At 49.2% G+C, this 21,896-nt stretch overlaps 1 protein-coding gene across 1 annotated transcript in view; it reads right to left on the bottom strand.

Moving 5' to 3' along the window:
- Window positions 1–21,896, bottom strand: part of KCNN3 (potassium calcium-activated channel subfamily N member 3) — a 220,184-nt gene that overhangs the window by 34,775 nt on the left and 163,513 nt on the right. Inside the window, exon 5 of the mRNA XM_060255425.1 lies at window positions 17,490–17,600. Coding sequence (XP_060111408.1) covers window positions 17,490–17,600 — 111 coding nt within the window. The remainder of the gene's footprint in view (window positions 1–17,489; window positions 17,601–21,896) is intronic.

The following is a 21,896-nucleotide window of genomic DNA, read 5'->3' as shown; positions in this document are numbered from 1 at the left end:
TAGTGGTTAAGTGCGCAAACTCTTATCTGGGAGAACAGGGTTTGATTCCCCACTCCTCCACTTGCAGCTGCTGGAATGGCCTTGGGTCAGCCAGAGCTCTTATCTGGGAGAACCAGGTTTGATTCCCCCCTCCTCCACTTGCAGCTGCTGGAATGGCCTTGGGTCAGCCAGAGCTCTTATCTGGGAGAACCAGGTTTGATTCCCCCCTCCTCCACTTGCAGCTGCTGGAATGGCCTTGGGTCAGCCATAGCTCTCGCAGAGCTGTCCTTGGGTCAGCCATAGAGAGAATGCTCTGTCTGGGGCAGTGATGCTCTGGATTCTTGGTGCTTGGGGGGCCACAATGGGAGGGCTTTAGGAGTTCTGGCCCTGCTGGTGGACCTCTAGATGGCACCTGGCAGAGTGACAAATAACATCTTATAATATTATATGCGGCGTTCTATAAGAATTAAAACCCGCCAAACAAGGGGGTGAACAAACATGTGGACAAAGGAGACCCGATAGATGTTGTTTACCTTGACTTCCAGAAAGCTTTTGATAAAGTTCCTCATCAAAGGCTCCTTAGAAAACTTGAGAGTCATGGAGTAAAAGGACAGGTCCTCTTGTGGATCAAAAACTGGCTTAGTAATAGGAAGCAGAGAGTCAGTATAAATGGGCAGTCTTCGCAGTGGAGGACGGTAAGCAGTGGGGTGCCGCAGGGCTCGGTACTGGGTCCCATGCTCTTTAACTTGTTCATAAATGATTTAGAGTTGGGAGTGAGCAGTGAAGTGGCCAAGTTTGTGGATGACACTAAATTGTTCAGGGTGGTGAGAACCAGAGAGGATTGTGAGGAACTCCAAAGGGATCTGTTGAGGCTGGGTGAGTGGGCGTCAACGTGGCAGATGCGGTTCAATGTGGCCAAGTGCAAAGTAATGCACATTGGGGCCAAGAATCCCAGCTACAAATACAAGTTGATGGGTTGTGAACTGGCAGAGACTGACCAAGAGAGAGATCTTGGGGTCGTGGTAGATAACTCACTGAAAATGTCAAGACAGTGTGCGTCTGCAATAAAAAAGGCCAACGCCATGCTGGGAATTATTAGGAAGGGGATTGAAAACAAATCAGCCAGTATCATAATGCCCCTGTATAAATCGATGGTGCGGTCTCATTTGGAGTACTGTGTGCAGTTCTGGTCGCCGCACCTCAAAAAGGATATTATAGCATTGGAGAAAGTCCAGAGAAGGGCAATTAGAATGATTAAAGGGCTGGAACACTTTCCCTATGAAGAAAGGTTGAAACGCTTGGGACTCTTTAGCTTGGAGAAACGTCGACTGCGGGGTGACATGATAGAGGTTTACAAGATAATGCATGGGATGGAGAAAGTAGAGAAAGAAGTACTTTTCTCCCTTTCTCACAATACAAGAACTCATGGGCATTCGATGAAATTGCTGAGCAGAAAGGTTAAAACGGATAAAAGGAAGTACTTCTTCACCCAAAGGGTGATTAACATGTGGAATTCACTGCCACAGGAGGTGGTGACGGCCACAAGTATAGCCACCTTCAAGAGGGGTTTAGATAAAAATATGGAGCACAGGTCCATCAGTGGCTATTAGCCACAGTGTATGTGTGTATATAAAAAAAATTTTGCCACTGTGTGACACAGAGTGTTGGACTTGATGGGCCGTTGGCCTGATCCAACATGGCTTCTCTTATGTTCTTATCTGGATCCCGGCGAGTGAACCTGGAACTGTACTGCATATTTTAAATTGTACGAATTGTTGAAATGTTTTTAGTGATTTCATTGTACTTTGATTTTGACGCTCTGTTATTTTAACTGTTGTTAGCCGCCCTGAGCCCGTTAGGGGAGGGCGGGGTATAAACACGATAAAATAAAATGTAAATAAAATTCTCCAAGCCACCAGCTGGCTTGGCTTGCAAGAAGTGATTTAAGGAAAGGAATGCCTTTTGGTGTAGTGGTTAAGTGCGCGGACTCTTATCTGGGAGAACTGGGTTTGATTCCCCGCTCCTCCACTTGCAGCTGCCGGAATGGCCTTGGGTCAGCCGTAGCTCTGGCAGAGGTTGTCCTTGGAAGGGCAGCTGCTGTGAGAGCCCTCTCGGCCCCACCCACCTCACAGGGTGTCTGTTGTGGGGGGAGAAGATATAGGAGATTGTAAGGAAGGCCAAGTGCAGAAGAATAGATGCTTCTGAGATGTGGTGCTGGATGTCATGAACCCTGACGAGAAGGAGCTGGAAGGGTTAACAGACCTGGAAGAGTTGCCAGCCAGTTCCTCAGCTGAACATACAGCAGCTGGCCCATCAATCACTCTCCAGGCACCAGTGTCAGCTGTTGACGATCAATATCCTCAAGCTCTCCTCCTCCCATCTCAAGAGTTTGAAGCAGGCTCCAGAAAAGAACTTTCAGGGCGGAGACATGAGGCACGCCGATGCTTCAGATCTCTCAGCCCTGAGTTCTAGCAGTCACTGCCACCCAGGGAGCATGCTGATTGAGACTCCCATACAGGTCCCACCCAGGACCTGGTATCCTTGTGGAAGCAACAAGTCTATTCTCTGGCTTGCATCCATGCTCCTTCCTGGTCCTGACCTGACCTGCTTGATTTCCTTGGCACTCTGACCTTCTGGCTTTTGGACATTGACTTCTGATTCCAGTTTGTGATTCTGCATTGGTGACTTGGCTCCTGCTTGACTTCGTGGACTTTGACCTTGGACTGGCTTTGGACTCCTGCCTGCCTGCACCCTGAGAACGTGACAATGGAGAAGAATCTTGAGAGTCCCTTGGACTACAAGAAGATCCAAACAGTCAGTCCTAAGGGAAATCCACCCTGACTTTTCCCTGAAAGGTCACAGATGCTGAAATCCTTTGGCCACCAAATGAGAAGGGAGCACTCCCTGGAGAAGACCCTGATGCTGGGAAAGACAGAAGGCAAAGGAAGAAGGGGATGGCAAAAGATGAGATGGCTGGACAGCGTTACTGATGTAACAAAGACGAATTTGAGCAGACTTCGGAGGATGGTGGAAGACAGGAGGGCCTGGCGTGACTTTGTCCATGGAGTCACAAAGAGTCGGACTCGACTGTGCGACTGAACAACAACATAACAACAACAAAAAGCCGCTCTGAGTCCAGAGAGAAGGGCGGGGTATAAATCTGCAGTCTTCAGTCTTCTTCTTCTCCAAGGTGGCTGATGGGGCAGCGGGGCCTTCAAGAACCACGCAATCTGTGTGAAAGAGCCACCTTTGGTTCCCGAGGTGCAGTTTGGCCACCTCTGGTCTAGCAGTGTTGCATATTGTAGATCAGCGGAGGACGTAGATCAGTGGCGTTAAGGTCAGCCAGCAGCGTTCCTTTGCTACCTGTGCAAAGAATTATCATGAAAGCATTTTGAGGGGAGGGGGAGGTGTCGTCTGTGGCTGGAAGGGCACCCAAAAGATGTTGGAAGAACACAAGCTTCCGTTGCCGAGGTATCTATGTCAGCATTTAGGTGCAGTTGCAAGAACGTTCCAAACGTTAAAAGCCCGATCAAGGTAATTAAATCACAGCCAATCTTTCTGAGTAGGTCGCAGGTACCCATTTCAAGCAAGGGCGCCTTTTGCTCTTTGTAAGATTGATCCTGCCGTTTGGGTCCTTTTGATTCAAAAAGAGAGATGATCAGTGGGGGGAAGGGGGGGGAGGGGGTTGCAAGATGCGACAAAACGTTTCTAAAATTACGCAGGGTGTGGAGAAAGTGGGCACGGGAAACTTCTCGCACCCGTGATTGTAGAACTTTGGGTCACCCAATGGCACTGATGGAGGGCAGAGAAAAGGAAAGAGGGCACGATGGCTCTCTTTAAGTATTCAAAGGGCTGCCACTTAGAGGAGGGCAGGGAGCTGCCCCTGTTGGCAGCGAAGGAGAGGACTCACAAGAATGGGTTTAAACGATGGGTGGAAAAGTTCCAGTTCAGCAATGGAATTGGCTTCCTAGGGAGGTGGTGAGCGCCCCCTCACTGGCAGTCTTTAAGCTGCGGCTAGACCAAGGGTGGGGAACCTTTTTTCCGCCAAGGGCCATATGGATGTTTATAACATCATTCGCGGGCCATAAAAAATGATCAACTTAAAAAACAGTGCTCTGCCGAGGGAGAATGATTCAGGCCAGCAGAATTAATACAAATAATTGTTTTTCTATTTGAAGTCATGTGGGGAGCGCCTAATCTGGCATGCATACACACACACACACACACACACACACACACACACACACCTGGCCCACTGCCCCAGGCAAATGCATAAGTCTAGGGGGTTTTTTTGTAGAAAAAGCTCAGCAGGAACTCAGTAGCATATTAGACCACATCCCCTAATATTAGCATGTTAGGTCACACACTCATTAGCATATTAGGCCACACCCTCTGGGGTAATCAAGTGCAAACTGAACGGTGACAGTAACTTTTCCAAGCCCTTCAGCAATTCTGGCTGGCCAGCCAGGCTCCAGGGAGGCTGCCGCACAGTACATCTGGGCCCTGTGATCCCTGCCTGGCCCTGGGGAGGCTGCTGCACAGCGCAGCTGGGCCCCACAATCCTCGCTGGCCAGCCAGGCCCCAGAGAGGCTGCCACATGGCTCGGTTTGGCCCAGCAATCCCCGAGAGCCACACCAAGTGACCTCGAGGGCCTCATACGGCCCTCGGGACAGAGGTTCCCCACCCCTGGGCTAGACAAACACTTGTCAGGGATGCTCTAAGCCAGGAGTGGCCAAACTTGCTTAAAATAAGAGCCACATAGAATAAATGTTTGAGAGTTGCAAAGAAGGAAGGAAGGAAAATAGATGGGTGAGGGAGGGGAGAGGGAGAGATGGAAAGAACGCAACTTTAACTTTAAATGCATTCTCCAAGCCACTGCCTTGGAGAATGAGAACTGCCTTCTCCAAGCTAGCCAACAGGGTGGTGATGGGGGCTTCAAGAGCCACACAATATATGTGGAAGAGCCACATGTGACTCCCAAGTCACAGTTTGGCCACCCCCACTCTAGGCGGATCCTGCATTGAGTGGGGGGAGGGTTGGACTAGATGGCCTCTATGACCCCCTCCAACTCTGATTATTCTAACTACTTCACGACATGCACAATTAAGACTGCAGAACGGCCTGCCACATGACTGGCCTTCAGCTCAGATGCCTTTAAAAGAGATTGAGACAAATGTGTGAAGGAATTCACAGCTGCAGGAAGTGGCAGTGGCTACAAGCACAGACAGCTTCAAGAGAAGATGGGGTAAATATCTCGAGGAGAGGTCCATCAGTGGCTATTAGCCATGAGGAATAGAGGGAACACTGTGTCTGGGGCAGGGATGCTCTGTATTCTTGGTGCTTGGGGGGGGGGGCAAACAGCGGGAGGACTTCTGGAGTTCTGAACCCACGGGTGGACCTCCTGATGACACCTGGGTTTTGGCCACTGCTTGACAGAGTGTTGGGCTAGATGGGCCATTGGCCTGATCCAACATGGCTTCTCTTATGTTCTGTTATGTTCTTGGTGCTTGGGGGTCACAGAGGGAGGATTTATGAAGTCCTGGCCCCACTGGTGGACCTCCTGATGGCACCTGGGGCGGGGGGGTTGGCCACTGTGTGATACAGAGTGTTGGGCTAGATGGGCCACTTGCCTGATCCAAGATGGCTTCTCTGATGTTCTCAAGAGAGGTCCCTCAGCGGCTTGTTTGCTCGCCTGACAAGACAGGATGAGGTATTTGATAATTCTTCTCTTGTCCCCCGGAATCAAGAAGCTGGAAAGCCCAGCTTCTCAGCTAAAAGGCTGTGATTCTTCCAATATTTTCTTCCTTTTGCCTTGCGGGGGGCGGGGAGCGCTAAAGGCACCTGGCAGTTCTTAGGAGGCGAAAGCCATCTCAGACCATAAATAATTCCTGCTGCATACTGAAGTCCTCTTGAAAAAAAATGGAAAATAGATTTGGGGGGGGGGAATAAATGCCCTGGGAGAAGACTGGCTTCTTTATTGCTCATGGCTGCGAAGCAGAACACAGAAAATGGATGGGTTTTGTTTCGACAAGGATGCATGGAATTTACTGTAGCCCTCGTGCAGGAATGAAGGGTAGGATCCCATCGATCCGTTCTGCTAAAGGTGATGCTTACCTCTGGAGCAGGGGTGCCTAAACTTGCTTAATGTAAGAGCCACATAGAATAAACGTCAGATATTTGAGAGCCACAAGACATGAGCGTCAGATGTTTAAGGAAGGGTGGGAGGGAGGGAGGGAAAGAAGGAAGGCCTCAACCAGTTCCTCTGGAGGGCCAACAGCAGGGCAGAGAGGCTGAGGCCTTCCCCTCATAAGAACATCAGAAGAGCCCTGCTAGCTCAGACCAGTGAGGGTTCATCTAGTCCAGCATCCTGTCTCACACAGTGGCCTCAACCAGTTCCTCTGGAGGGCCAACAACAGGGCAGAGAGGCTGAGGCCTTCCCCTCATAAGAGCTTCAGAAGAGCCCTGCTAGCTCAGACCAGTGAGGGTTCATCTAGTCCAGCATCCTGCCTCACAGAGTGGCCTCAACCAGTTCCTCTGGAGGGCCAACAACAGGGCAGAAAGGCCGAGGCCTTCCCCTCATAAGAACATCAGAAGAGCCCTGCTGGATCAGACCAGTGAGGGTCCATCTAGTCCAGCCTCCTGCCTCACACAGTGGCCTCAACCAGTTCCTCTGGAGGGCCAACAACAGGGCAGAGAGGCTGAGGCCTTCCCCTGATGTTGCCTCCTGGTTCTGAGATCCAGAGGATTAGTTCATCTGAATGTGATGGTTTCCCTCAGCCACAATGGTAGTAGCCATCGATAGACTCATCCTCCATGAATCTATCTAACCCCCTTTGAAAGCTGCTTATTTCTGTGGCCATCGTGACATCCTCTGGCGGTGAATTCCACATTTTAATCACTCTCTGGGCAAAGTAGTATTTATTTTTGCCCGTCGTGAACCTAATGCCCATCAGTTTCACTGCATGCCCTCAAGTTCTAGTATCTTGGGAGAGGGAGAAATTTTTCTCTTTGACAACTTTCTCCACATCATGTATAATTTATAAACTTCTATTATGCCTCCCCCCCCACCAATTTGTCTCTTTTCTAAATGGAAAAGTCCCAGACTCTTCACCCTTTCCTCATAAGGAAGGTGCTCCAACCCCCCCTAATCATCTCGGTTGCCCTCCTCTGTACTTTTTTCGAACATGAGATGCACGAATATGCATGAAGCTCCCTTCTACTGAATCTTTTCCAGCTCGGCAATGTCCTTTCAGAAACAGCCACCAGAACTGTACCCAGTATTCCAGACGAGGTCACACTATGCCGCTAGACGGGGCATTACAATATCGGCAGTTTTCACAGAATCGTGAAGGGACCTCCAGGGTCATCTAGTCGATCCCACTGCACAATTTATTTATTTATTTATTTATTTATTGCTTTTGTCAGTATCCTACAGCTTTAAGGGTTATGGGAACTGCCAGCATGATTGTGCAACTCTTGCAATACAGGTGTTAAGGTAGAAGCATGTGAGTATCATGTGCAAACCATTAACTAATAAGCAAGATGATTGGTTGATGGGGGTATAAGAGAAGAAGAAGAAGATATTGGATTTATATCCCGCCCTTCACTCCAAAGAGTCTCAGAGCGGCTCACAATCTCCTTTATCTTCCTCCCCCACAACAGTCACCCTGTGAGGTAGATGAAGATATTGGATTTATATCCCGCCCTTCACTCCGAAGAGTCTCAGAGCGGCTCACAATCTCCTTTACCTTCCTCCCCCACAACAAACACCCTGTGAGGTGGGTGGGGCTGTCCCAGAAGCTGCCCTTTCAAGGACAACTTCTGCCAGAGTTATGGCTGACCCAAGGCCATGCTAGCAGGTGCAAGTGGAGGAGTGGGGAATCAAACCCGGTTCTCCCAGATAAGAGTCCGCACACTTAACCACTACACCAAACCGGCAGTAGCCCAATGTCTATCTGGTTGTGGAGGAGAACGGACGGATAAAGAGTGGCGTGCTGTCGGATTGTTGGAAGGATTGATATTGATGGACTGTGAACATATGAACATATATGAACATATGAAGCTGCCTTATACTGAATCAGACCCTGGGTCCATCAAAGTCAGTATTGTCTTCTCAGACTGGCAGCGGCTCTCCAGGGTCTCAAGCTGAGGTTTTCCACACCAATTTGCCTGGACCCTTTTTTGGAGATGCCAGGGATTGAACCTGGGACCTTCTGCTTCCCAAGCAGATGCTCTACCACTGAGCCACCGTCCCTCCCCTTAATTTGTGATTTGACTATTCTCTTTGGACTGTGTTTACCTGTACCTTTGCCTGGCTGGACGGACTGTAAGTGTATGACTCTTGGACTGTGACTTGACTATGATACATGCCTAAACCCCAATACAACCCTATTGAACCGGCTGTCTGTGTTAGTATCTTCATTTGAACTACAGCTGAAACTGGTCTGACCAGAGTGGCCCTGAGGGACGTTTCCACTACACTCGGTCAACTTTAAATTTCTATCCCGCCCTCTCTGCAAGCGGACTCAGGGCGGCTAACAATCAGTTCTATAAAACAATAAAATACAATTTAAAAACATTTCATGGTGCCATACAACTTCAATACGGCGGGATCTTTCTTTTTCTGTTCACGATCCTAAGCAGGAAACTCACAATACCTGCCCCTAAATTCACAGGATCTTCATCGCTGTCAGATGGCCATCCAGTCTCTGTTTAAAAACCTCCAAGGGAGGAGAGCCCACCGCCTCCCGAGGAAGCCTGTTCCGCTGAGGAACCGCTCTGACTGTCGGGAAGTTCTTCCTAATGTTGAGCCGGAAACTCTTTTGATTTAATTTCAGTCGGTTCTGGTCCTACCTTCTGAGGCCATAGAAAACAATTCCGCACCATCCTCTATAGGACAGCCCTTCAAGTACTTGAAGATGGTGATCCTATCACCTCTCAGCCGCCTCCTCTCCAGGCTAAACATCCCCAGCTCCTTCAACCTTTCCTCACAGGACTTGGTCTCCAGACCCCTCACCATCTTCGTCATCCTCTTCTGGACCAGTTCCAGCTTGTCTATATCCTTCTTAAAATGTGGTGCCCAAAACTGAACACAAGACTCCAGGTGAGGTCTTACCAGAGCAGAGCAAAGTAATACCATCACTTCACATGATCTGGATGCTATACTTCTGTTGATACAGCCCAAACTTGCATTTGCCTTTTTAGCCACCGCATCACACTGTTGACTCATGTTCAGCGTGTGGTCCACTAAGCCCCCTAGATCCTTTTTGTACATACTACTGCTAAGACAAGTTTTATTCTCAATTCCTTTCCTAATGAGTTTAACTTTTTCACTGCTGCAGCATGCTGGGCTGATGTTTTCATTAAACTATCCACTCTGACCCCAAGATCTTTTTCCTCTCAGCCTCAGCGAATTCATACCCCATTAGCCTAGACTTGAAATTGGGATTTTGGTCTCATTGTGCATCACCTTACACTTAACAGCACTGATCTTCATTTGCCACACTGTCGCCCACTCATCCAAATTTTGGAGGTCCTCTCGGAGCTTTTCACATTAAGCTTTGGTTGGGCTCTTTGTAGCAGGAGCTCCTCTGCATATTAGGCCAAGCACCCTTGATGTAGCCAATCCTCCTGGAGCTTACAGGAGGTCCTGTACGAAGAGCCCTCTAAGCTCTTGGAGGATTGGCTACATCAGGGGTGTGTGGCCCAGGGATGGAATTCTAGCAGGAGCTCCTTTGCATATTAGGCCATGCCCCCCGATGTAGCCAATCCTCTTGGAGCTTACAGTAGGCCCGGTACGAAGAGCCCTTTAAGCTCTTGGAGGATTGGCTACATCAGGGGTGTGTGGCCCAGGGATGGAATTCTAGCAGGAGCTCTTTTGCATATTAGGCCCCCCCCCCAATGTAGCCAATCCTCTTGGAGCTTACAGTAGGCCCTGTACGAAGAGTCCTCTAAGCTCTTGGAGGATTGGCTACATCAGGAGGGCGTGGCCTAAAATGAAGAGGAGCTGCTGCTATAAAAAGAGCCCTGCATCTTCAGTAATTTTGTGTCATCGGCAAACTTGGTCACTACACTACTCACCCCTAGTTCCAGATAATCGATGAATAAATTAAATAGTACCACCCCCAATACTGATCCTTATGGGCAGGGGTTGTTTTTTTTTTAAGCAGGAGCTCAGGCGACACCCCCCTGATGTAGCCAATCCTCCGAGAACTAACAGTAGGCCCTCTAAGAAGAGCCCTGTAAACTCTTGGAGGATTGGAGGATTCACTGCCACAGGAGGTGGTGATGGCTGCAAGCATAGACAGCTTGAAGAGGGGATCGGACAAACATCTGGAGCAGTGGCCCATCAGTGGCTCTTAGCCACAGTGTATTGTTGGAACTCTCTGTCTGGGGCAAGTGATGCTCTCTATTCTTGGTGCTTGGGGGGCAACAGAGGGGGGGCTTCTAGTGTCCTGGCCCCACTGATGGACCTCCTGATGGCACCTGGGGGTTTTTTTGGCCACTGTGTGACACAGAGTGCTGGACTGGATGGGCCATTGGCCTGATCCAACATGGCTTCTCTTATGTTCTTATGGCCACTGTGTGACACAGAGTGTTGGACTGGATGGGCCATTGGCCTGATCCAACATGGCTTCTCTTATGTTCTTATGGCCACTGTGTGACCCAGAGTGTTGGACTGGATGGGCCATTGGCCTGATCCAACATGGCTTCTCTTATGTTCTTATGGCCACTGTGTGACACAGAGTGTTGGACTGGATGGGCCATTGGCCTGATCCAACATGGCTTCTCTTATGTTCTTATGGCCACTGTGTGACACAGAGTGTTGGACTGGATGGGCCACTGGCCTGATCCAACATGGCTTCTCTTATGTTCTTATGGCCACTGTGTGACACAGAGTGTTGGATTGGATGGGCCGTTGGCCTGATCCAACATGGCTTCTCTTCTGTTCTTATGGCCACTGTGTGACACAGAGTGTTGGACTGGATGGGCCATTGGCCTGATCCAACATGGCTTCTCTTATGTTCTTATGTGACACAGAGTGTTGGACTGGATGGGCCATTGGCCTGATCCAACATGGCTTCTCTTATGTTCTTATGGCCACTGTGTGACACAGAGTGTTGGACTGGATGGGCCATTGGCCTGATCCAACATGGCTTCTCTTATGTTCTTATGGCCACTGTGTGACACAGAGTGTTCAACTGGATGGGCCATTGGCCTGATCCAACATGGCTTCTCTTATGTTCTTATGGCCACTGTGTGACACAGAGTGTTCGACTGGATGGGCCATTGGCCTGATCCAACATGGCTTCTCTTATGTGCAGCCTAACATGCAGAGGAGTTCCTGCTACCAAAAAAGCCCTGCTTTTGGGACCCCACTGCTTACTATCCTCCATTGTGAGAATTGTCCATCGATTCCTACTCTTTGCTTTCCGTCATTTTGCCACTTTTTAATCCATAACAGAAGCTGTCCTTGCATCCCATGATTGCTAAGTTTACTCAAGAATACTTTGTCAAAAGCCATCTGAAAGTCCAGGTATATAATGTCTACTGGGTCACCATTGCCTACATGTTTGTTCACTTTCTCAAAGAAATCCTAAAGCTCGGTGAGGCAGGACTTCCCTTTCCAGAAGCCATGCTGATTTTCCCTCAGCAGGCTTTGTCCCTCTATGTGCTGAACAATTCTGTCTTTGATGACAGTTTCTACTAAATTGCCTGGGATAGACGTTAGGTTGGCTGGCCTGTAATTTCCTGGTTCGCCCTCTGGATCCTTTTTTTAAAAACTGGTGTCATGCTTGCTACACTCCAGTCTTCTGGTACAGCAGCTGAATTTAGTGACAAGTGACTAAATTTGGCAACGATCTCACATTTGAGTTCCTTAAAAACTCTCAGGAGTATGCCTTCAGGAGCTGGAGACTTATAATTTTTAAAATTCCCCAGCAGGTCTAGAATTTGACTCTCGTCTCCTCAATTTGGCTCTGTTCTTCTGACTCCCTTCCTGAACGTAGGGACTGTGCCTCACACTTTCCACAGAAGCAAAAAAGACACTGAGCTTCTCTGCCATCTCCCCATCTTCCTTTAGCAATCCCTTTGTTCCTTTGTCTTCCAAAGGCTAGTTGCCTGCTCCGGCTGGTTTCCTGGCTCCAGACAGATTTTTAAAAGTGTTTCTTGTTTGTCTTGATGCTTTTAGCGACCCGCTGCTCATAATCTCATTTTCACATTACTGACTCAGCGTTTCTTTTGCCAGAGGTTGTGATCCCTCCTCTTCAATTCATTGTGGGCAGCCCTTCCACTTTTTAAAGGTCCTTCTTTTAGACTTGGCAGTGCCTTCCCTAACCTACGGAATGCATTCTGTTTTGGCTTCTATTAGTGTGGTTTTACCTAAGTTTTGCAGGGCCTAAAAGATGGAGTTCTTCCGCCAGGCCAGGCGCCCTCCAAAACCTTCCCCCAGCACTTTACTATCCATGTGCTTGAGTTCACGGGCCTGAGTTACAACCTGAAGTGTTGTCAGTGACCTAAAGCTGTGCTAAGTGGTGTCAACGAGCTGAAGTCGTACCAACTGCTGAACTATGGCCTTTGGCTGGGCTATTGTTGGAGTTATGACCCTCTATTTTGTGTATTATGCTTATGAGATATTTTAAATTTGTGTTTAATTGGGTATGTTTTAATTATTGTCGTTGCAATGTTTTAATGTTGTAAGTCGCCCTGATGCTCTGGATTCTTGGTGCTTGGGGGGAATAGGGCGGGGTATAAATTGCAAAGTAAATTAAATTAAAGCACTACCAAGCATCCTCTAGGAATCTGACTCCCTAATGCTTCCCCTTCAACCTCTGTTTTACTATTTCCCTCATTTTGTGAGGTTCCTTCTTTTGAAATTAAAAGTTCCAGATTTGGACTTTAGGAGGGACTTTCTATTGAATGCTAATCTTCATAGCATTGTGGATGCTGTTCCCAATTGGTGCAACAACCTCTACCTCTCTTACGTCTTGAGACCCGCTCAGAACCAAATCCAGGATCATCACCCCACTGGTTCGCTCTGTGACCAGCTTTTTCTGGAGCACAGATCTTTGTGACCTTCCCAGGGGAAGGGAGGAATTTGGAAGACTCTTAGAAGTTAAGCTGTTAGAAGTCAAAAGAGAGCCAGTTTGGTGTAGCGGTTAAGTGTGCGGACTCTTATCTGGGAGAACCAGGTTTGATTCCCCACTCCTCCACTTGCAGCTGCTGGAATGGCCTTGGGTCAGCCATAGCTCTGGCAGAGGTTGTCCTTGAAAGGGCGGCTGCTGTGAGAGAGAAAGGTAAAAGAGATTGTGAGCTGCTCTGAGACTCTTCGAAGTGTAGGGTGGGATACAAATCCAATATCTTCATCTACCTCACAGGGTGTCTGTTGTGGGGGAGGAAGGTAAAAGAGATTGTGAGCTGCTCTGAGACTCTTCGAAGTGTAGGGTGGGATACAAATCCAATATCTTCATCTACCTCACAGGGTGTCTGTTGTGGGGGAGGAAGGTAAAAGAGATTGTGAGCCACTCTGAGACTCTTCAGAGTGGAGGGAGGGATATAAATCCAATATCTTCATCTACCTCACAGGGTGTCTGTTGTGGGGGAGGAAAGGAAAGGAGATGGTGAGCCGCTCTGAGACTCTTCGGAGTGGAGGGCGGGATATAAATCCAATAACTTCATCTTCCTCACAGGGTGTCTGTTGCGGGGAAGGAAGGTAAAGGAGATTGTGAGCCACTCTGAGATTCTTCGGAGTGGAAGGCGGGATATAAATCCAATATCTTCATCTACCTCGCAGGGTGTCTGTTGCGGGGAAGGAAGGGAAAGGAGATTGTGAGCCGCTCTGAGACTCTTCGGAGTGGAGGGCGGGATATAAATCCAATATCTTCATCTACCTCACAGGGTGTCTGTTGTGGGGGAGGAAAGGAAAGGAGATTGTGAGCCGCTCTGGGACTCTTCGGAGTGGAGTGCGGGATATAAATCCAATATCTTCATCTACCTCACAGGGTGTCTGTTGTGGGGAAGGAAGGTAAAGGAGATTGTGAGCCGCTCTGAGACTCTTCGGAGTGGAGGGTGGGATATAAATCCAATATCTTCATCTACCTCACAGGGTGTCTGTTGTGGGGGAGGAAGGGAAAGGAGATTGTGAGCCGCTCTGAGACTCTTTGGAGTGGAGGGCGGGATATAAATCCTATATCTTCATCTACCTCACAGGGTGTCTGTTGTGGGGGGGAAGGGAAAGGAGATTGTGAGCCGCTCTGAGACTCTTTGGAGTGGAGGGCGGGATATAAATCCAATATCATCATCATCAATCATCATCATCATCATCATCTTCAATGCTGTTCAATAGTTTCGGAAAAATCCACTTGCTGCTAGGCTCCCCTGACGGACACATTACAAGCCCCACCCCAAAGATGCATCTCCACTTCATCCTCTGCCGTCTTCGCTCTCCTCCCCACCCAAGCAGAATCCAAGACCCTTCCCCATCTACCCCTCTCCAGCTCATGGAACTTGCCCAGGAGAGATGAGGCTTCGAGACTTTTAGCTTATCAGGAAAAAAAGCATCTGTAAGCAAACTAGGGGAAATTACCAGGAGAGGCCAAGGAGAAAACAATTTAGATAATGAAGCTGGGGGCGGGGGAGGGGGGGGGCTGCAGAAGTGGGGAGGAAGCTGTTAGAAGTCAAAGGAACAGCAAAGAGGATGGAATCCAAACCTCCCTCACCTTAAACTAACTCTGAACTTCTACAGGGATCCCTGTTCAGTATACCCCGTGCGTTTGCATCTCCGAGTCACAACCGCAGGCAGTTCCATAGAGACCCACCCCCATCAGTGGTTAATAGCCGCAAGGTATAGAGGGAACACTCTGTCTGGGGCAGTGATGCTCTGGATTCTTGATGCCTGAGGGGCAACAGGGGGAAGGCTTCCGGAGTTCTGGTGCACCTCCTGATGGCACCTGGGTTTTGGCTACTGTGTGACATGCAGTGTTGGACTGGATGGGCCGCTGGCCAGATCCAACATGGCTTCTCTTGTGGTCTTATGTCAGAGGCAGCGATGCTCTGTATTCTTGGGGTTTGGGGGAGGCAAGAGTGGAAGGGCTTCTGGAGGTCTGGCCCCGCTGGTGGACCTCCTGGTGGCACCTCATTTTTAGCGACTGTGTGGCACAAAGTGTTGGACTGGATGGGCTGCCGGCCTGATTGAACATGGCTTCTCTTGTGGTCTTATGTCTGAGGCAGCGATGCTCTGTATTCTTGGGGTCTCAGGGGGGCAAGAGTGGGAGGGCTTCTAGAGTTCTGACCCTGCTGGTGAACTTCCTGGTGGCACCTGGTTTTTGGCGACTGTGTGACACAGAGCGTTGGACTGGATGGGCCACTGGCCTGATCCAACATGGCTTCTCTTGTGTTCTTACGGCCACTGTGTGACACAGAGTGTTGGACTGGGTGGGCCACTGGCCTGATCCAACATGGCTTCTCTTGTGGTCTTACGGCCACTGTGTGACACAGAGTGTTGGACTGGATGGGCCACTGGCCTGATCCAACATGGCTTCTCTTGTGGTCTTACGGCCACTGTGTGACACAGAGTGTTGGACTGGATGGGCCATTGGCCTGATCCAATATGGCTTCTCTTATGTTCTTATGGCCACTGTGTGACACAGAGCGTTGGACTGGATGGGCCACTGGCCTGATCCAACATGGCTTCTCTTGTGTTCTTATGGCCACTGTGTGACACAGAGTGTTGGACTGGATGGGCCACTGGCCTGATCCAACATGGCTTCTCTTCTGTTCTTATGGCCACTGTGTGACACAGAGTGTTGGACTGGATGGGCCACTGGCCTGATCCAACATGGCTTCTCTTATGTTCTTATGGCCACTGTGTGACACAGAGTGTTGGACTGGATGGGCCACTGGCCTGATCCAACATGGCTTCTCTTGTGGTCTTATGTCTGAGGCAATGATGCTTTGTATTCTTGGGGTTTGGGGAGGCAAGAGTGGGAGGGATTCAAGTGTTCTGGCCCCACTGGTGGGCCTCCTGGTGGCACCTGGTTTTTGGCCACTGTGCGGCACAGAGTGTTGGACTGCATGGGCCACTGGCCTGATCCAACATGGCTTCTCTGATGTTCTTAAGAAAGCATTTTTTCACGCTAGGCAGGAAAGCCAGTAGGTTTAAATCAGGATAGCAGAAGCAGGCAATGGCAGCCCACCTCTGATCACCTCTTGCCCCGAAAATCCTCCAGGGTCACCATAAATTAGCTGTGGCTTTACGGCAAAAAAAGACACAAGCTCAACGCAGGCTAGCTGGAGAGCCAGTTTGGTGCCGTGGCTCAGTGGCCAGACTCTTATCTGGAAGAACCGGGTTTGATTCCTCACTCCTCCACTTGCAGCTGCTGGAATGGCCTTGGGTCAGCCGTAGTTATTGTAAGAGTTGTCCTTGAAAGGGCAGCTTCTGGGAGAGGCCTCTCAGCCCCACCCACCTCACAGGGTGTCTGTTGTGTGTGTGTGGGGGGGGGGGGAAGGTAAAGGAGACTGTGACCGCTCTGAGACTCTGAGATTCAGAGTATAGGGCGGGATTTAAATCCAATATCAATATCTAGATCCACTGTTGCCTATAACCCATGGTGGTGTATGGAACCTCCATGTTCAGAAGCAGTGTATCTTTGAATATAAGAAGAAGATATTGGATTTATATCCCGCCCTCCACTCCGAAGAGTCTCAGAGCGGCTCACAATCTCCTTTACCTTCCTCCCCCACAACAGACACCCTGTGAGGTGGGTGGGGCTGGAGAGGGCTCTCACAGCAGCTGCCCTTTCAAGGGCAACCTCTGCCAGAGCTATGGCTGACCCAAGGCCATTCCAGCAGGTGCAAGCGGAGGAGTGGGGAATCAAACCCGGTTCTCCCAGATAAGAGGCAGATGAGGCTGAGAGGGCTCTCCCAGAAGCTGCCCCTTCAAGGACAGAGTCTCAGAGCAGCCTACGATCTTCTTTCCCTTCCTCCCCCACAACAGACCCCCCCTGTGAGGTGGGTGGGGCTGAGAGGGCTCTCCCAGCAGCTGCCCTTTCAAGGACAACTCCTGCCAGAGCTATGGCTGACCCAAGGCCATTCCAGCAGCTGCAAGTGGAGGAGTGGGGAATCAAACCCGGTTCTCCCAGAGAAGAGTCTGCACACTTAACCACTACACCAAACTGGCTCTCCATGTAAGTTGCCAGGGGATGGTAAAATGGGGAGGCTTTAACCTCCTACGTCCTGCTTGCTGGTCCTTAGTTGCCCATTAAGGGAGACAGGACGCTGAGCTAGGCGGAGCATTGATTTGATCCTGCAAGGGCTGTTGTGACGCTCTTACTTATACCCCTCCTATCACCATGAGGCACAGGAGGAAAATAAATCTTTCAATAAAACAAATAATTGGGTGGAAGACCTCTGCGGATTCCTTCCTGGAAAGGGATGGAATCCACAGAGGTCTTCCACCCAATAATTTGTTTTATTGAAAGATTTATTTTGCCCACCATGTCTCAATCGCTTACCCGCTTGGTGAGTTGCGTGTCCATCATGAAGTTGTGCACGTGTTTCTCGGCTTTGGTGAGCTCCAACTTCCGGGCCACGACAGCCACAACCAGGGCAGTGCAGCCAGCGCCCTGGTGGGTGGGGGAGAAAACAGAAAACCAAGAGTTAGCTCAGTAATCCGACCCAGAGCATTCGCCATGTACTCTGTGATGCCCGAAGACCCATAAGAACATCAGAGAAGTCATGCTGGATCAGACCAATGGCCCATTAAGTCCAACACACAGTGTCACACAGTGGCCAAAATGCAGGGGCCATCAGGAGGTCCACCAGAACTCCAGAAGCCCTCCCACTGTGGCCCTTCCAAGCATCAAAAATTCAGAGTAGCACTGCCTCAGACATAAGAACTAAGAGAAGCCAGGTCAGATCAGGCCTGTGGCCCATCCAGTCCAACATTCTGTGTCACACAGTGGCCAAAACCCAGGAACCATCAGGAGGTCCACCAGCAGGGCTAGAACTTCAGAAGCTTCCCCACTGTGCCCCCCCAAGCACCAAAAATATAGAGTAACACTGCCCCAGACTTAAGAACTAAGAGAAGCCAGGTCAGATCAGGCCCGTAGCCCATCCAGTCCAACATTCTGTGTCACACAGTGGCCAAAACCCAGGAACCATCAGGAGGTCCACCAGCAGGGCTACAACTTCAGAAGCTTCCCCACTGTGCTCCCCAAGAACCAAAAATATATAGTAACACTGCCCCAGACTTAAGAACTAAGAGAAGCCAGGTCAGATCAGGCCTGTGGCCCATCCAGTCCAACATTCTGTGTCACACAGTGGCCAAAACCCAGGAACCATCAGGAGGTCCACCAGCAGGGCTACAACTTCAGAAGCTTCCCCACTGTGCCCCCCCCAAGCACCAAAAATATAGAGTAACACTGCCCCAGACTTAAGAACTAAGAGAAGCCAGGTCAGATCAGGCCCGTGGCCCATCCAGTCCAACATTCTGTGTCACACAGTGGCCAAAACCCAGGAACCATCAGGAGGTCCACCAGCAGGGCTAGAACTTCAGAAGCTTCCCCACTGTGCTCCCCCAAGCACCAAAAATATAGAGTAACACTGCCCCAGATTTAAGAACTAAGAGAAGCCAGGTTGGATCAGGCCAGTGGCCATCCAGTCCAACACTCTACCTCACACAGTGACCCAAACCCAAGGGCTATCAGGAAGTCCACCATGTGGGGCCAGAACTCTAGAAGCCCTCCTGCTGTTGCCCCCCAAGCACCAAGAACAAAAGAGAATCCATACTGGATCAAGCCAATGGCCCATCCAATCCAACACTTCTTATCACACAATGGCCAAAACCCAGGTGTCATCAGGAGGTCCACCAGCAGGGCCAGAACTCCAGAAGCCCTCCCCCTGTTGCCCCCCAAGTGCCAAGAAATACAGAACATCACTACACGACAAATAAAAAAGCTTGGCTGGTGGGCACATGGGAAAAAGGCCTTTTTGTTGGCAGCCCCACAGTTACGGAACAACCTCCTCACTTCTGATGACTACTTGGGAATTACTCAACTTCAGGGCTTTTTTTGTAGCGGGAACTCCTTTGCATATAAGGCCACACTCCCCTGATGTAGCCAATCCTCCAAGAGTTTACAGTAGGCCCTGTATGAAGAGACCTGTAAGCTCCAGGAGGATTGGCTACATCAGGGGTGTGTGGCCCAGGGATGGAATTCTAGCAGGAGCTCCTTTGCATATTAGGCCACGCCCTCCTGATGTAGCCAATCCTCCTGGAGCTTACAGCAGGCCCTGTACTAAGAGATCTGTACATCAGGGGGGCGTGGCCTAGCATGAAAAGGAGTTCCTGCTTCATAAAAAAACCCTGCTTAGTAGAACCTTAGTAGATTAGGAAGGGCAGCCAGGAAGAAGACAGAAAAGATTCTTGACTGTAAGGAATTGCTGCTGGTGACCAAGATCAAAATAATTCAAGCCACACAGTATTCCCCATTATTATGTGTGCAAACTGGAGAATGAAGAAAGCTGACATGAAAGTGGTTGATTAATCTGAAATGTGGTATTGGGGGAGAGTTTTACAGGTACCTAGGCAGCCAAAAAGCCAAGCAATAGGTTCTAGACCAGATCAAGCCTGAGTTTTTCCTAGGGTCATAGAGTTGGAAGGGGCCTCCAGGGTCATCTAGTCCAACCCCCTGCACAATGCAGGAAACTCACAAATACCTCGCCCTAAATTCACAGGATCTTCATTGCTGTCAGATGGCCATCTAGCCTCTGTTCAAAAAACCTCCATGGAAGGAGAACTGTTGGGAAATACAAGGTTAATTTCGAGACTTGGAATGGTAATAATTGGGAGTCAAGGCTTGAGCTTATCAAAAGAAATAAAGTTTACTAGAAAACATCAGGATAGGGTACTTGGGATAAAACAGAAAAGCAATTTAGCTTACCAGCTAGTCTAATTACGTCTGACTACATGGCTATATCCTTTGTTCTCTACTGTTCTTCTCCCCAAAAAGCATTTCGCCAGGAAGAAGAGCAATTGAGCTTGCATACAAGATCAAAGCATTTCACACCTAACATCCTCTCCGACCAATGTTGTGATCACATCTTTCGCGGGTAAAAGAAGAATCAGCCCACATTTGGGTTTAGGTCACAATACATCACTTCCTCTATCAGGTAAACAAACAGTTAACTCTATAATGGCTGGAATGTACACAGCTTGTATTCCAACAAGAACCCACCACCTCCCAGGGGAGTGGAAGAAATTTAAAGGATATATGGAGAAAGAGTGGAATGTAAAAAGACTTTGGACAATTTTTTAGTATTAATGAGAAAAGAAAAGTATTGAACTTTGATTGGTTAGCGGTACCTTTATAATTGAATTTAAATTTATAACTTCGGGGAAGTCAAATATTGGAGGGAGGGAGGGTTGAAATATCATATGGGTTAGTATAGAAAAGAGACAACTAAATATTGTAACCATATGTTATTAATAAATTGTTAAAACACAAAGAACCCACCACCTCCCAAGGAAGCCTGTTCCACTGAGGAGACGCTAAAAGGCCTAAATTGGGGCTATCGTACTTTTGGTGACATTAAAAAGGTAAATGCGGCCCCCCGTGCAAGCACCGAGCCATTAGCAATCCATGGGGTGATGTCACATCATGACGTTTACTTGGCAGACTTTTGACGGGGTGGTTTGCCACTGCATTCCCCAGTCATCTATGATTTCCACCCCCAGCAAGCCAGGTACTCATTTTACCAACCTCGGAAGGATGGAAGGCTGAGTCAACCTTGAACCGGCTACCTGAAACCAGCTTCCACCAGGATCAAACTCAGGTCGTGAGCAGAGCTTGGACTGCAATACTGCAGCTTTACCACTCTGCGCCACGGGGCTCTTAGGAGGAGACAAAAGTCACTGGAAAATACAGTAATGCTAGGAAAAGTGGAAGGCAGCAGGAAAGGAGGGAGACCCAACAGGAGATAGATTGAGTCTATAAAGGAAATCATGACTCTGAATGAGGCTGTTGACAGCAGTAGGAAAAAAGAAAGACTTAGCAGCAGAAGCAGAAGACAAGGAGGAGGAGACTGGATTTATACCCCACCCTTCACTTGGAGTCTCAGAGCGGCTTATGATCTCCTTTCCCTTCCTCTCCCCACAACAGACACCCTGTGAGGGAGGCGGGGCTGAGAGAGCTCAGAGAGAACTGTGACAGACCCAAGGTTACCCAGGTGGCAGCATGTGGAGGAGGAGTGGGGAATCAAACCTGGTTCTCCATATTAGACCTGAGCAAGGCTGATAATGAGGACGTGAATTCAACAGGGTCGCCGTAAGTTGGAAGTGACGTAACAGCGCTTCACACCCACTAGCTAGCGTCTCTCACTGCACAGATTTGGAGGATGCTAAAGGATGGGATGGATTCAGTCTTGACCTAGTCCGGAGGTGGACAAACTTGTTTAACATATGAGCCACACAGAATGAATCTCAGATGTCTGAGAGCCGCAAGACCTGAATGTCATATGTAGGTAGGTAGGTAGGTAGGTAGGAAGGAAGGAAGGAAGAAAGAAAGAAAGAAAGAAAGAAAGAAAGAAAGAAAGAAAGAAAGAAAGAAAGAAAGGAAGGAAGGAAGGAAGGAAGGAAGGAAGGAAGGAAGGAAGGAAGGAAGGAAGGAAGGAAGGAAGGAAGGAAGGAAGGAAGGAAAGGCAGGAAGGAGGGAGGGAAGGAGGGAGGGAAGGAGGGAGGGAGGGAAGGAAGTCCTTCTTCAACCAAAGGGTGATTAACACATGGAATTCACTGCCAAAGGAGGTGGTGGTGGCTGCAAGCATAGACAGCTTCAAGAGGGGACTGGATAAGCATCTGGAGCAAGGTCCATCAATGGCTATTAGCCACACCATATTGTTGGAACTCTCTGTCTGAGGCAGCGATG

This window comes from Heteronotia binoei, chromosome 1 (genome assembly GCF_032191835.1).
Source record: "Heteronotia binoei isolate CCM8104 ecotype False Entrance Well chromosome 1, APGP_CSIRO_Hbin_v1, whole genome shotgun sequence".
Lineage (NCBI taxonomy): Eukaryota > Metazoa > Chordata > Lepidosauria > Squamata > Gekkonidae > Heteronotia > Heteronotia binoei.
The sequence above is the reverse complement of the archived record's forward strand: the minus strand, read 5'-3'. Positions and strand labels throughout refer to the sequence as shown.